General features: G+C 42.1%; 1 protein-coding gene across 1 annotated transcript in view; it reads left to right on the forward strand.

The window, feature by feature from the left end:
* Positions 1 to 12,500, forward strand: part of RELN (reelin) — a 346,725-nt gene that overhangs the window by 162,990 nt on the left and 171,235 nt on the right. The window contains exons 31-35 of the mRNA XM_085894992.1: positions 7,068 to 7,144; positions 7,500 to 7,658; positions 10,396 to 10,584; positions 10,739 to 11,012; positions 11,636 to 11,776. Of these exons, the coding sequence (XP_085751118.1) occupies positions 7,068 to 7,144; positions 7,500 to 7,658; positions 10,396 to 10,584; positions 10,739 to 11,012; positions 11,636 to 11,776 (840 nt within the window). The remainder of the gene's footprint in view (positions 1 to 7,067; positions 7,145 to 7,499; positions 7,659 to 10,395; positions 10,585 to 10,738; positions 11,013 to 11,635; positions 11,777 to 12,500) is intronic.

Below are 12,500 nucleotides of genomic sequence, written 5' to 3' on the forward strand. Positions count from 1 at the left end.
ATAATTATCATTGAAACATTCTACATGAGTATTCGCACCAATGTTGAAAATTTACTCTCAATCCGACACGCGGTTGTAGAGAAAAACACAAACGTTCTGTGCAGACAAGCAAATAGACGACAGACAAATGGACCCAAATGCAATACCCTTTCTTCTGGCGAGGGTAACAAGGTAATGCATGTTTTGTCCGCAGTGATCGCAGCAGCTGTCTAATATCCACCGCCCAATGAAGTTGCGTTAATGCTAATAGAATGCAGAGGAAAGAAAATGGTGATATTTCATTAAAATAAAATAAAAAACTTTGTGGGACGTCAAACGCAGTTACTTTCTGTCTGCGAGACAGTGACGTGTTGCTTACCAGAATGTTTGCTTTCCAGAATTTGCAGAAACCTTGAGTAGCTTTCACTGAAAAACAACGTTGCATTTATATAGACATTTCAACGATATGTTCACAAACATTATTCTTGATAAACAGCTGCGTGTGATGGGTGGAAAAAAAATTGGCTCGGTGATTTAGAAAATACGTTCATACGGCAAACGGCTCAGAAATCGGGCGTTATCAAATATATTTTGCTTTGAAACTCACAAAGAGAAACATTTCACCTTTGTAAAGCAAATCTGATAACCAAATGCTTTAGAAACAGGCACGAGGACAAAGGAAAACCTGATAAAACCTCCATAAGATACGGGATGAAACTTTGCCACCATGGCACCCATAAGAGGCATGGCATGTCCACACATCCGCGGAGAGTCCGTACAGATCCAAATCTTCCCATATGTACCACGCCCGTGTATGCTGTATATGTACCTTTACCTTGTAGTAACTGTCGACTGCACATCCTGATCAGGACACGAACTGCACAGTACAGCTCGGTAAGTAGATTAAGCACTCAAGCACTCCAACCGAATGCCTGGCTTGGCAAGCGGTTATCAATTGCCGTCGATACAACTATGCACCTGGAAACGCCCATGCAATGTCCAAATTGGACAAATCAACACTTTTTTGGGGAGTTGGAACTGCTGATATTTTCAAATCTGGAGATTCTCTCAGTCATTCATGTGCGCAAATGAAATAAAGCCACGAACGCTGGCGTCTCCAGGCATTTATAAGCATTGCAATATACCCAGCTATTCGTAGCTATGATGAACAGGTATCTTGAGTGAAGTGATTATGAGTGAAGAAAGTGGGAAGAAAAACTTGATCGTTAAGAAATCATTGCGGCCTGTTCCATCAAAACATGGTTGAGCAGGCCAAAAAACATGGCGGCTTCAGACTCCAGCAAGGTTACCCAGGAAACGCCTTAAGATCCCAGACAGCGAGGTGGCGAGGATTGCCTGATGAAGGGTATAATTAAATAAGGCTGTTAATTATCTTCAAAAGGAGTGTTTTAATTCACCCAAACACCCAATTTTCACTCTTGCACTTCCTTGGAGTTTTCTTAGTGTGAATGCAGAGTTTCAGGCTGCTAGGTTATATGGTTTTGGAGTTATGGATGACACACACACACACACACACACACACACACACACACACACACACACACACACACACACACACACACACACACACACACACACACACACACAACCTTTTATTAGTGTATAAAAAAAATAACCGTTTTTACAGCCATTTTTCCCTGCTGTGCAGGGGTTGGCTTTTTTCTTGAGGCAATGTTTTATGGCCGGATGCCCTTCCTGACGCCAACCCTGGTTGCCTCTTACGACACACAGGGATATGGTACACCTTTTCTAACCGGGGCATACACCGGGACCAGTACACTGGTACTCATTTCGCCGACCTCGGAAGGATGACAGGCTGAGTCAACCCCCTGGTGTTAATTCAGCAGCCAACGGGGCTTGAACTCAGGACCCTGGGATCCCAAGCCACCACCCTAACCACTAAGCCAACACCAGGCTCTCAACCTTTTATTAGTGTGTGTATATCTATATATATACAGGGTGTCCCAAAAAATGTACTCACATTTTGGCTCCTCATAACTCATTGAATTTTTCAGTTTTTTTTCAGATCAAATTGACCCTACTAATGGCAGAAGTACGGCTAGGTGTTGAAGAAAGAAAATTTATCATAAAGTGCTACTGGAAGCACGAAAACATCATGGAAGTGCAAAGACAATTTAGAAGACATTTTCACAAAGATCCACCAACGCGACGCAACATTGCTCGCATCCAAGATAATTTTGAAACAGATGGAACTGTGCATGATGTCCATAAGGAGTGTTCAGGAAGACCACGGTCATCAACCACCCCCGCAAAGGAAAATCAATTGCTGGAAACCCTCCACCGATCCCCACGGAAATCTGTACGACAAATGGCTCTTGAGACAGGAATCCCAAAATCAAGCGCCCATCGCATTTTGAAGCGAATTAATTGGAAAAGTTACATTCCAAAATTAATCCATGCTCTAAATGAAGACGATCCTGACCGGAGAGCTGAATTTTGTGAGTGGTACCTGGGCAAATGCGAAGAAGATGCAGCATTTCCATCCAAAATTGTTTGGAGCGATGAGGCCAGCTTCAAGTTAAATGGCTCAATTAACCGACACAATTGCACCGACTGGGCTCCTGAAAATCCAGATGTTACTATGGAACACCATTTAAACTTACCAGGGGTTACAGTGTGGTGTGGGATATCAGCATTGGGCATCCTAGGGCCATTCTTTTTTCACCAAACTGTCACTGGGGATGTTTACTTAAACTTGCTGCAGGAATCCGTTGGTCCACGTGTCGAAGAGATATTTGGTGACGAAGAGATTTACTTTCAGCAAGATGGAGCACCTCCCCACTACCACCGTAATGTAAGGGCCTATCTCGAAGCAACTTTTCCGAACAGGTGGATTGGGCGAAGAGGTAGTGTTGAATTCCCTGCGTGTTCCCCAGACCTCACTCCAATGGACTTATTTTTCTGGGGATATCTCAAAGATAAGGTTTATGGGTCAAAACCAGCAACAGTCGATGAGCTGAAAGAGGAAATTGAAAGACAATGTCTTGCAGTTCCAAATGAAATGATTCGTAACGCTGTTGAATCCATTGGTCCGCGTTATCGGCTGTGTTTGGAACGTGATGGTCGTCAGTTTGAACATTTGTAAACATGCATTTATACATTTAACCATTAATCTTGTTTTTAAGTCAATAAACAACGCATTTATTATTATTTAAAGAGTGAGTAAATTTTTTTGGGACAATCTATATATATATCTTTTTTTTTACAGGGGTTCACATAACTGGTATGCTGGTACTCATGCGCGGTAAATTAAACTAATTGCGTCCTTCAAAGATGCTCCGAAAGCTCAAAAGCGTACTCGCACAACATAGAATTTTGACAGGTTTTCTCAGCGAGTGTTGGTGGGATTCTTCCATTATAATTCTGATATATGGACTGTACTGTTATTTCAAAATTTAAGTGCACAAAATTAAGTTTAAAGTGATAACATCATAATTTATATGTTGTATTATTACTTAGAAGATTAAAAAAAAAAATCTAAAGAGAACACGTGAGGAAAAAGGAAGACGAGGGGGTTTTCTCAGCTATTGTAGGTAAGGTTGTTCTGTGAAAATTATCATAATTGATAGACTGCGATTACAAAATTAAGTTTATATATGCTAACATTATAATTTACAAGGTATATTAGAGGTTTATAACTTATAAGATAAAAAACAAAAGATCTAAGAACACACGAACAGGGAGGAAGAAGAGGAAGAAAGGAAGTTCAGGAGCATCCTGAACGAAAAAAAATAGTGACTTGCGAGTGTCTCATCTTGAGCAGACTTTCTGAGAGAGCGCCTACAGAGGAGTGAGATGCATTCGAAGCTGAAACGTGTTTTAAAAGTCGGAGTGGGGCTTGGGAAAGTAGACAAGCACACTCAAAACTGACATTTTGTTTTTTTTCGTCAGTTCCAAACCATTTCTGCTGGTATTCATTGGAGAACCAAATTTTTTTTTAAAGTGAACTCCTGTATATTAGTCCATGGGCCCAGGCCAGAAATTCCACTTGTCGGTATCATCTGAGGAAACCAATCCCAGTTATGATTTTTGAATTGGTGTATATACATATACTGTATAGATCATATTTTGATGTGATAACCATTGCAGACTGGCAGCTTATTGGTAGTTATCATCTCTGGAATGTACCCACCCTCCGCATAATGAAAGCGAAAAGGCAAACTCAGAAACATTCACTAATTATGCAATTGCTGTTTCCACATGGGGCTAGAATGAACTGCAAACCACAAATACATGTCTGAAATGCTTTATTTATACCATCCGAATAATCATTTTTGTCATTCCTGAAGGCAGAATTTGTTTTATGGCAGAAAGGGGCGAACAATAGGGCTTATCAAAATGTTGCTGATTAGTGATTTTCAGTACATTTTAATTTATAATATTGTCATACAAGTTCCCTGGGTAGTGCAACTGAACCGCAGTAGCCTACAACATGCACATGTTGTATAAGGAAAACATTTATGAACATTTTACAAGTTTTTACCACAGTTAAAGGAATTGCCCTTCCCCTTCCCTAGTTCCAACAAGCGTCCAAAATGTGAAATTTACGGATAACCCAAATATCACCACGCGACTGTGGCATGTTTATGTACGATGTTTTACTCATGCATATTTGTAGCCATGAATGTCCTTGTGATTTTGCCAAAACATTCACACCATGGATCAGTAGTCTAGTCTTCATCACTGTTATCAGCATCAGAGTCCTCGAGGTCTACAACCTCTTCCTCGACATCAGCGGGCTGGTTGTTGCAGGTTCGCAACTTGCACATGTCAGTGCACTTCAGGCTATTGGCAAGGCACGTGCAGTCTGGGAGTTTGTACGACGTCCACACTTGCAGGAAAGCAGTTGCAACACTGCATCCGGTGCTGGAGAACCCTGCATCCACTCGATGGCCAGCTTCCCGTCATCATCAGTGGTCCATCCACACCCTTGGGACTTGGAACATAGGGTTGCAGACAGCGCCTCCAAATAGCAGCCTGGTAGTTTGCACGGAGTACGTGCATGAAGAGGCAGTTTTCACATGGTGGAAGCTGACTGGACTCTATCTCTCCCCGTCTGGCACAGAAGAGTTGATGTCGGAGTTCATTGACTTTCGTGGTGTTGGTAGACGGCACATACATGTGGCAGGTGACCTCTTGCGGCTTCTGAAAGAGCTCGGTGGATACTTCCCATGAATGACCGAGCTGACTGAAGGCCTCTTGGTAGGTCTTATCCGACTTCATTTGCTTCAAGGCGCCCATCTTTCCCCAGCCTGCAAAGGCACTGACTGTATCACAACCGGAGAACACATGCAGTCCAACCAGGGCATCACAGACACCGTCTTCCATCGATCTAGCAAGCTTGTCAATGTCTAGGAACCGTGTGCTGGTTTGCGTACCACACTTCTGATACACGGGGCATGGGATGTCCTTATTGGAGGCAAGACACAGCACGAGGAGATCTGTATCTTCGGCAGTGATCACCACAGCCTTGTACACAGCCTCTGCTGCATGCAGAGCATGCAGAAGCATTCGGGTGTCTGCTTCCTCCTGCGTGGACTTCAGCTCTGCTACTTCCTCCCAGTAGTCCTTGGTTTTTTTATTTTTTTATTTTTCCCCCAAAACGTCAATATCTCAGAATGGTAAAATGGTAAAAAATGCAAAATACATACACTAAGCTGCTCTTCTGGAACGGTTATCACATATTGAAATAATCATATAGTCCCTACCAATAACTTAGTAGCCCTGAAGTTTGGTTTCCTCAGATGGTACCGATATATGCCTGGGCCCATGGACTATATGTATATAATATATATAGACACATATATGTATAATATATGTTTGCTTACAATTGAGTAATGACACAAGTTCATTCAGAGAAGAAGAAAAATGGTGGACTCTCAAGTCTGTGTAAGTGAAGAGATTTCTCTGCACTCGCAAACCAGGACCATTGTCTGCAGTCATGGTTGTCTCGAAGCTCTTTTGTTGTCCCTCTATATCCTGTCCCTCTATAACCTCTTTTGATGCCATCATCTAACCCTTTTGTTGTCCCTCGTTTCACACCATACCTTTCTATCTGTCCTTCCCTTTTCTTGTGTGTCAGTGCTTTTGTATGTGTTTGAGCCTGGGGGGGGGGGGGGAATAGTGGTTGTCTTGTTCGGTTTTGTGTTTGAGATTCATGTTTGCCGAGTCTTGTGCAATTAATTATTTATTTATCTCGTCATGAAAAATTTGCCTCATGTTTCTCCATTTTGTCACATGAACAATCAGGTTCGTTTGGGATCTCTGAAGGGATCAATTTGTAGTAATGCTATTTTATGCTGTCGTGGTAATGGACTCCACTGGATCACAAGTCGGTGACAACCACTCAGTGCTGGCTTGTGAAAACAGTGTTAATTCGGCTATCCTTGATGTCTCGGCTTCAGCATGCAATGGTAACTTCCTTGGGTGTGTTTGGGTCTTGTCAGGAGATTGCCTTCCATGTGACATGATAGATTGAAAAATTATAAACCTTCTTTAACAATTGTGAGTATGTCACTCTGAGAAACTTTTGAATACCTGGTATAATGGATTAAAAATAATATAATTCCTGATTTTCCTGTGGTCCTGGTTTGGCTTAGAGCCTGGTGTTGAGCGCAGTTACATTAGAGCCTGGTGTGTTGGCACAGTGGTTAGGGCAGCGGCTTGGGATCCAAAAGGTCCTGAGTTCAAGCCCTGTTGGGCCACTGAATTAATACACCAGGGGGTTGACTCAGCCTGTCATCCTTCCGAGGTCGGCGAAATGAGTACCAGTGTACTGGGCCGGTGTATACCCCGGTTAAAATAGGTGTACCATATCCCTGTGTCGTAAGAGGTGACCAGGGTTGCGTCAGGAAGGGCATCCGGCGTAAAACATGTGCCAAATCACTATGCGGATCATACGGATGATCCGCTGTGGCGACCCCTAACGGGAGCAGCCGAAAGAAGAAGAAGAAGAAGATAATTCCTGATTGTTTCATTAGTCTCAAACAGATCAATGAGATGACTTCAGGATGTAAAATCACACAATGTGCATGTCTATCCCTCAGGATGATGCAGTTTTACATTCGCATCGGAAGCCAAAATCTTGGAGCAGCTTGCCTAAAAGCCAAGGCACGGAATGAAGGTTCATCCTCCTCGCAGCCACCCAAGAAAACTTTGTGATCACTTCTGTCACAACAATCATCACTCACTAATACTCTCCTCTCTTCCTGTTTGCTCATTCCCTTGTTTGTTGTGTCCAACTGTAGCCCCACTGTCCATGCGTTGCCTTTTTCACCTTCGGCCACGCTCTTGGCCTCTTCCATGAACCAAAGTGTTGTGCAAAAATAAAATTGTAACCGTGGATTTATTTTTCCTAACTGCTTGTTAGCCAGGTTTTCGTTGAAGCCACAACATTATAAATATAATTTCAAGAATGCGACTACAAGAATTAAGTTGACATATATTCACGAGGTACTTGTTTGGTTTGTTTTATGCAGGTGTTGTGCTCCAGTTCTCTCGGAATGGGGATGTGAGCTGGAGCCTTCTCCGAGAGTTGGACTTTGCTTCATTCCTTGAACCACAGCTGGTCACTCTGGAGCTTCCACCGGCTGCTAAGGGTGTGGCAACGTATTTCCGATGGTGGCAGCCACAGCATGGTAAGAAACCGCACTGCCAACGTGTCATTGCATTTTCTTCTGTGAGTTTATGGAATCCCATTGCATATTATAACAATTCATCTCATAATAACATCTCATAATTCATCATCAAGGTTTCATGGTATAACTGTTTTTTGATAAACTGAGGAGGAAAATTACATTTTCCCATCACAAGACATCTCCCTTCTTTGTGATAATAATGACAAGACATCGTAATGGATTATTTTGCTCAATTTAAGTACGTACTCTTAGAGAGGTTCACAAAACGTGTGTATCTTCAGATTGATCTGAATCTTCAAATCAAAGGTATCAGATTTGGTAATGTTGTGTCACTTGTGTCAGACTTGAAGTAAGGTTGATGAAAAGACAATGTATTCCATGTTTTGTTGCTGCAAGTACAATTATAATTGAGAATGTTGATAAAGTAGGCAAGCGACACGATGATGCCATTAGATTTGTCTTTGGTCTCAATTAACCAATTCTGTTCTCACTGGCCAATAAGATTTTCATTCCTTTCATTAGTCATTTACTAATGACATTAGTCATTGACAAATCGCAAAAGGGAAGGGCTGTGTTTAATCTGCTTTGAATGTTTATTTCAATTGTGATGTGTTTATTTTTGCTGTCGCCAACTTTCCTCTACATTCTGGAAGCCTGAGAACCTAACCCCCTTATTACAATAGAAAATTGGTTTTAACTATCACGGTGTTAACTGTCGCGGCATTTTCCAGCAGCATAACCCGCATGATATTTAAGGGCTTACAGTAATTTAATCAATCATTATTAATATCCAAGTGTCATATTTCCTCCAATAATGTCATATCTGATTCTTAGTTTAATTGGCTTCCATCTGGGTTGTTCAATGCTGGACATGCTGCTCCCGCTTTATTTATTTATTTATTTATTTATTTATTTATTTACATTATCTAATGCTTGTAGTGGAGCTGCCACACACACATCTCACATACATGGACATACAAATGAACACATGAGACATAACACAGGACTGTTGGAAGAAACAAAGGTAGCCACTGAGCTTGGGAGAAGTGCTGTCACTTCCCGGGGCACTCTGGGTACCAGTGACGTCACAACAATGGCACCACATTTCTCACCACACTTAGCAGGGCATTTCCTCCCCATGGATGACAACCTATGGAGATTGTCCATGCTCTATCCTTTTAAATGCTGAACATCAAGCAAGGAAGCAACACCTACCATTTTCAAGTCTTTGTTATGACTCGGCTGGGGGGTTTGAACTGCCGACCTCCCACACTCGGAGTGGATGCTCTAATCATTATGCCATCTGCTGATTGCTGAGAAATCAACACATTCTCAGCAATCAATGGATTCCCTGAATCTTGAGCAGGTGTTCTGGAACCCATCCGGGTGATGTCCATCGAAGCTGGCCTCCAACACTGGCTGCCATCTTGGAACACTACGCAAAGTAAATTAATTTCCATCATCATCAGCTAATGATGGTGTACAAAGCCGACACGACTTCATTTGAAGTGATATAAAGTATGGCTGTTCTCTATGAATTGATGTGGCTGCCTTCTCTTTTGCTCTGATGAAAGGCCAATGCTTGAAACATCGGTGCTGCTCATCAACTTTGAAATTTCATTTCCAAAAGTGGTAAACACACTTATCAACTTTTCGATTTTCAAATTTCATTGTTTATCTTGTCCACCGACACAAACCAACGCTGACTTTCCATCACAGATACTATAGAATCACGTTGTGCCTTCCATATTGCCCTGGTAGAGGCAGTGGAATCAAAATCACTCTGAGTGATTGGCATCTCTCAACAGGAGGCTGTCTTTCAGAGAATAAGCTCTCTCCACAGGCAGATTGATGGCCTTGCTGTCTTTGACCATCTCTTTTCCTCTCTTCTGGTCCTGTTCCACCTCTGATCTTTCTCCTCCATCCATTCCTAACCCACCTTCCCCACCAGTTGCCAGTGTTCTTTCAGAAATCCACACTTTGTTACCAATTTGAAAACCTCATGCTCACCCGAATTTTTTTGTGCCCCTATTCTCTAATTTGCAGAACCCCCTCATCTCTTGTCTCATGCAGTCCCCCAAAATTGTAGTACACTAGCACCTCATTTTCTCTTCCATATGCATCCATGAGCTTTTATACTCCTCATATAATTTTTCAAAACAAGGGTCTAGGCTCATGGAGAATCGAAACAGGGGCACCTTTTTTGCTTACTTTTGCTTATCACTCACTCCACAAATTGATGTAGTGTATAATAGTGTTCTTGTCCACCTGTTTCACTCCACACATCTGTCTGGATAACCACAGCACAAATCCCAAAATATGATATCGTATCAAAAACTAATTTCCCATGAGAACTGGAAATGAAGAAAATACCCATGGCTTTGTCCATCTGAAGATTAGCAAAGAGCAAGCTTACTTGCCTAGCTATTATTTTGCTTCAGTGAAAATCTGTGCAGCTCACCCTGAAAACACCGGAGGGTTGGGCCTCGCCCCGCATACCCAACCCGAACCCTATTCACCATTATTCACTTTCCAAAACTCATGCAAGCTCAAAACTTTTCAAATAACAACGAATGTACAACAATTGAAGCAAAAGTCATCTTTATTTACTCTCTGGAAAATCCGCTTTATATATTTTTGCTGATGACTCCACTCTCTGCTGTGATGTCCCCAGAATATCTTTGGAGCTGTTATCTGTGAGAATCCCATGAGGTTTGGCTCCTTTGTTGTCTTTCAGGGAGGTCTGGGGCACAATGGGCTCTGGATGACGTGCTCATTGGGGTGAATGACAGTTCACTACAAAATCTACAGGACAAGTTTGAAAAGCCAGGAGAAGATGGAGCAACCTGGTTCAGAGTTGAAGGTGGTCACATCCAATCTGGTTGTTCCACAAATGGCCATGTGCTCCTCTTTGACAGCAACTCAGGTGGAAGATTGACCGCAATAAAGAGATATAATTATAGATGACATCAGGATTACAAATTAAAATATTTGTTTTCTCTAATCTTGGCAATTTACGTTGGTAAAATAATTTGAGTAACACTGAGCGATATGTTTTACTTTTGTTTTTCCAACGACAGAAAAGGCACGCCTTGCTGAGACGTGGGACGTCCACGTCTCTTCGTCCACCTTTTTGCAGTTTGAACTCAGCATGGGATGTGGCCGGCCTTTCAGTAAAAAGGCTCCTGTTGAGCTGCAATTCAGCGTCAATTTTGGAAGAGATTGGCAGCTTGTGCGGCAGGGCTGTGTCCCACCAGATATTGGCTGCACTCACTATGAAACCAGCTCCGTGTACCAGCCTGGCTGGAGACGCGCGTGGTCACGGATAATGCTATATCTTCCATACACATCAATGTGCGTCATCTTGAGCTCTATTGTGTGTCAGGTTTTTTGGTGACAACTTTCATTTCTGATCAAGGCTCTTGTAAAGCTAAATGATCAATGAAGGTGACTAGTGCAAATAGAGCAATTGTGATGAGCACCCATTGAACATACAGATATATAAGCTGAACAATGTGGAAAATGATTGCAGGTACTGTATATATAGAGAGGATCACATGAGGTGTTTCTGAATTCCTACCTTGATGGCAAAATTAGGATCCAATGGACACAGGAAGGTAAGTTGTTCGACAGGATTGAGGGGGAAAGGGAGAAGTGGCTTTGAGTAAAAAGTCTAATGTGGGAAAGGTTAACAAGAAATGTTTTGGATGAGTTGCCAATGGTGCTGGGAAGGGGTAGATGGCCCAGAGGGTAGAAGATGCAAGACCAGAGAACTTATGGTAGAACAGTGAGATACCACAAATCTGTGTCTAGTGGGAGGGGAGTGGGTCCTGCGCCTAAGCTTTGTAGATTGTTTGATTTTTGATATATTTGATTTCTGTGATCTGGTGTTCTACAAGCAATATGCATATTTTATACTTCTGAGATGAAAGATGAGATTGTCTTGCATGACGATTTATCCTTTTCCTACCCGACAGTTCCTCACGGACTCGTTTCCGCTGGATCCAGCACTCATTCTCTCCAGGCCGTGATGTCTGGGCATTGGATAATGTCTATATAGGCTCTGGTTGTCCCTGGATGTGCTCTGGCCATGGAGCTTGTGATGAAGGGCAATGCAGGTAAGTTGATTAACTTTATGCAATATGACATTTATGGACTGAGTCGGTTGAGGTGGGGAGGGAGGGATTTAAATAATTTATGATTAAAAAAACAAACAAAACACATTTTTTGGCCTTAAATACTTGTTAATATGCAGGAAAATAAGAGTTTAAAAATAAGCACACAGGTATTAATGAATGACAAACAAATTAAAAGGTGGTCTTGTTTCGTGTTCCAGTCTGAGCCATTATTTTTTTAAACGAATTTGTATTGAACTGGGATTCAATGAGTAATTTGGCCTGCCGGTTGCATCATAAACTGGAAGGCCACTCGGTAGAGTGCATACCTCCACAACGCAATGCCTGATCCACGAGAACATATCGGGCCCAATACATTTTTGAAATATCATGCTATATATCGTTTTTGGCCCTATCTCTCAATGGTGAAGAATCACTTTGAAAAATAAATAATTATCGGATCCAGATCCATATTTGGATCTTCACCAAAATCTAATCAATTCGTCCTTGTCACACACGCAACATGTCCACCAGGTTTCGTCCGAATCCGGCCACAACCTTTTGAGATATCATGCTATACATCATTTTTGGCCCCATCTCTCAATGGTGAAGAATCAATTTAAACATTCTCGTAGTCGGATCCGGATCCGGGTCCAAAATTGAATCAATTCTTCCTTGTCACACTCACAACCTGTCCACCAAGTTTCGTCTGAATCCATCCACGATT

This window comes from Eptatretus burgeri, chromosome 9 (genome assembly GCF_056783735.1).
Source record: "Eptatretus burgeri isolate ZD-2024b chromosome 9, Ebu_testis_v1, whole genome shotgun sequence".
In the NCBI taxonomy this organism is placed as follows: Eukaryota; Metazoa; Chordata; class Myxini; order Myxiniformes; family Myxinidae; genus Eptatretus; species Eptatretus burgeri.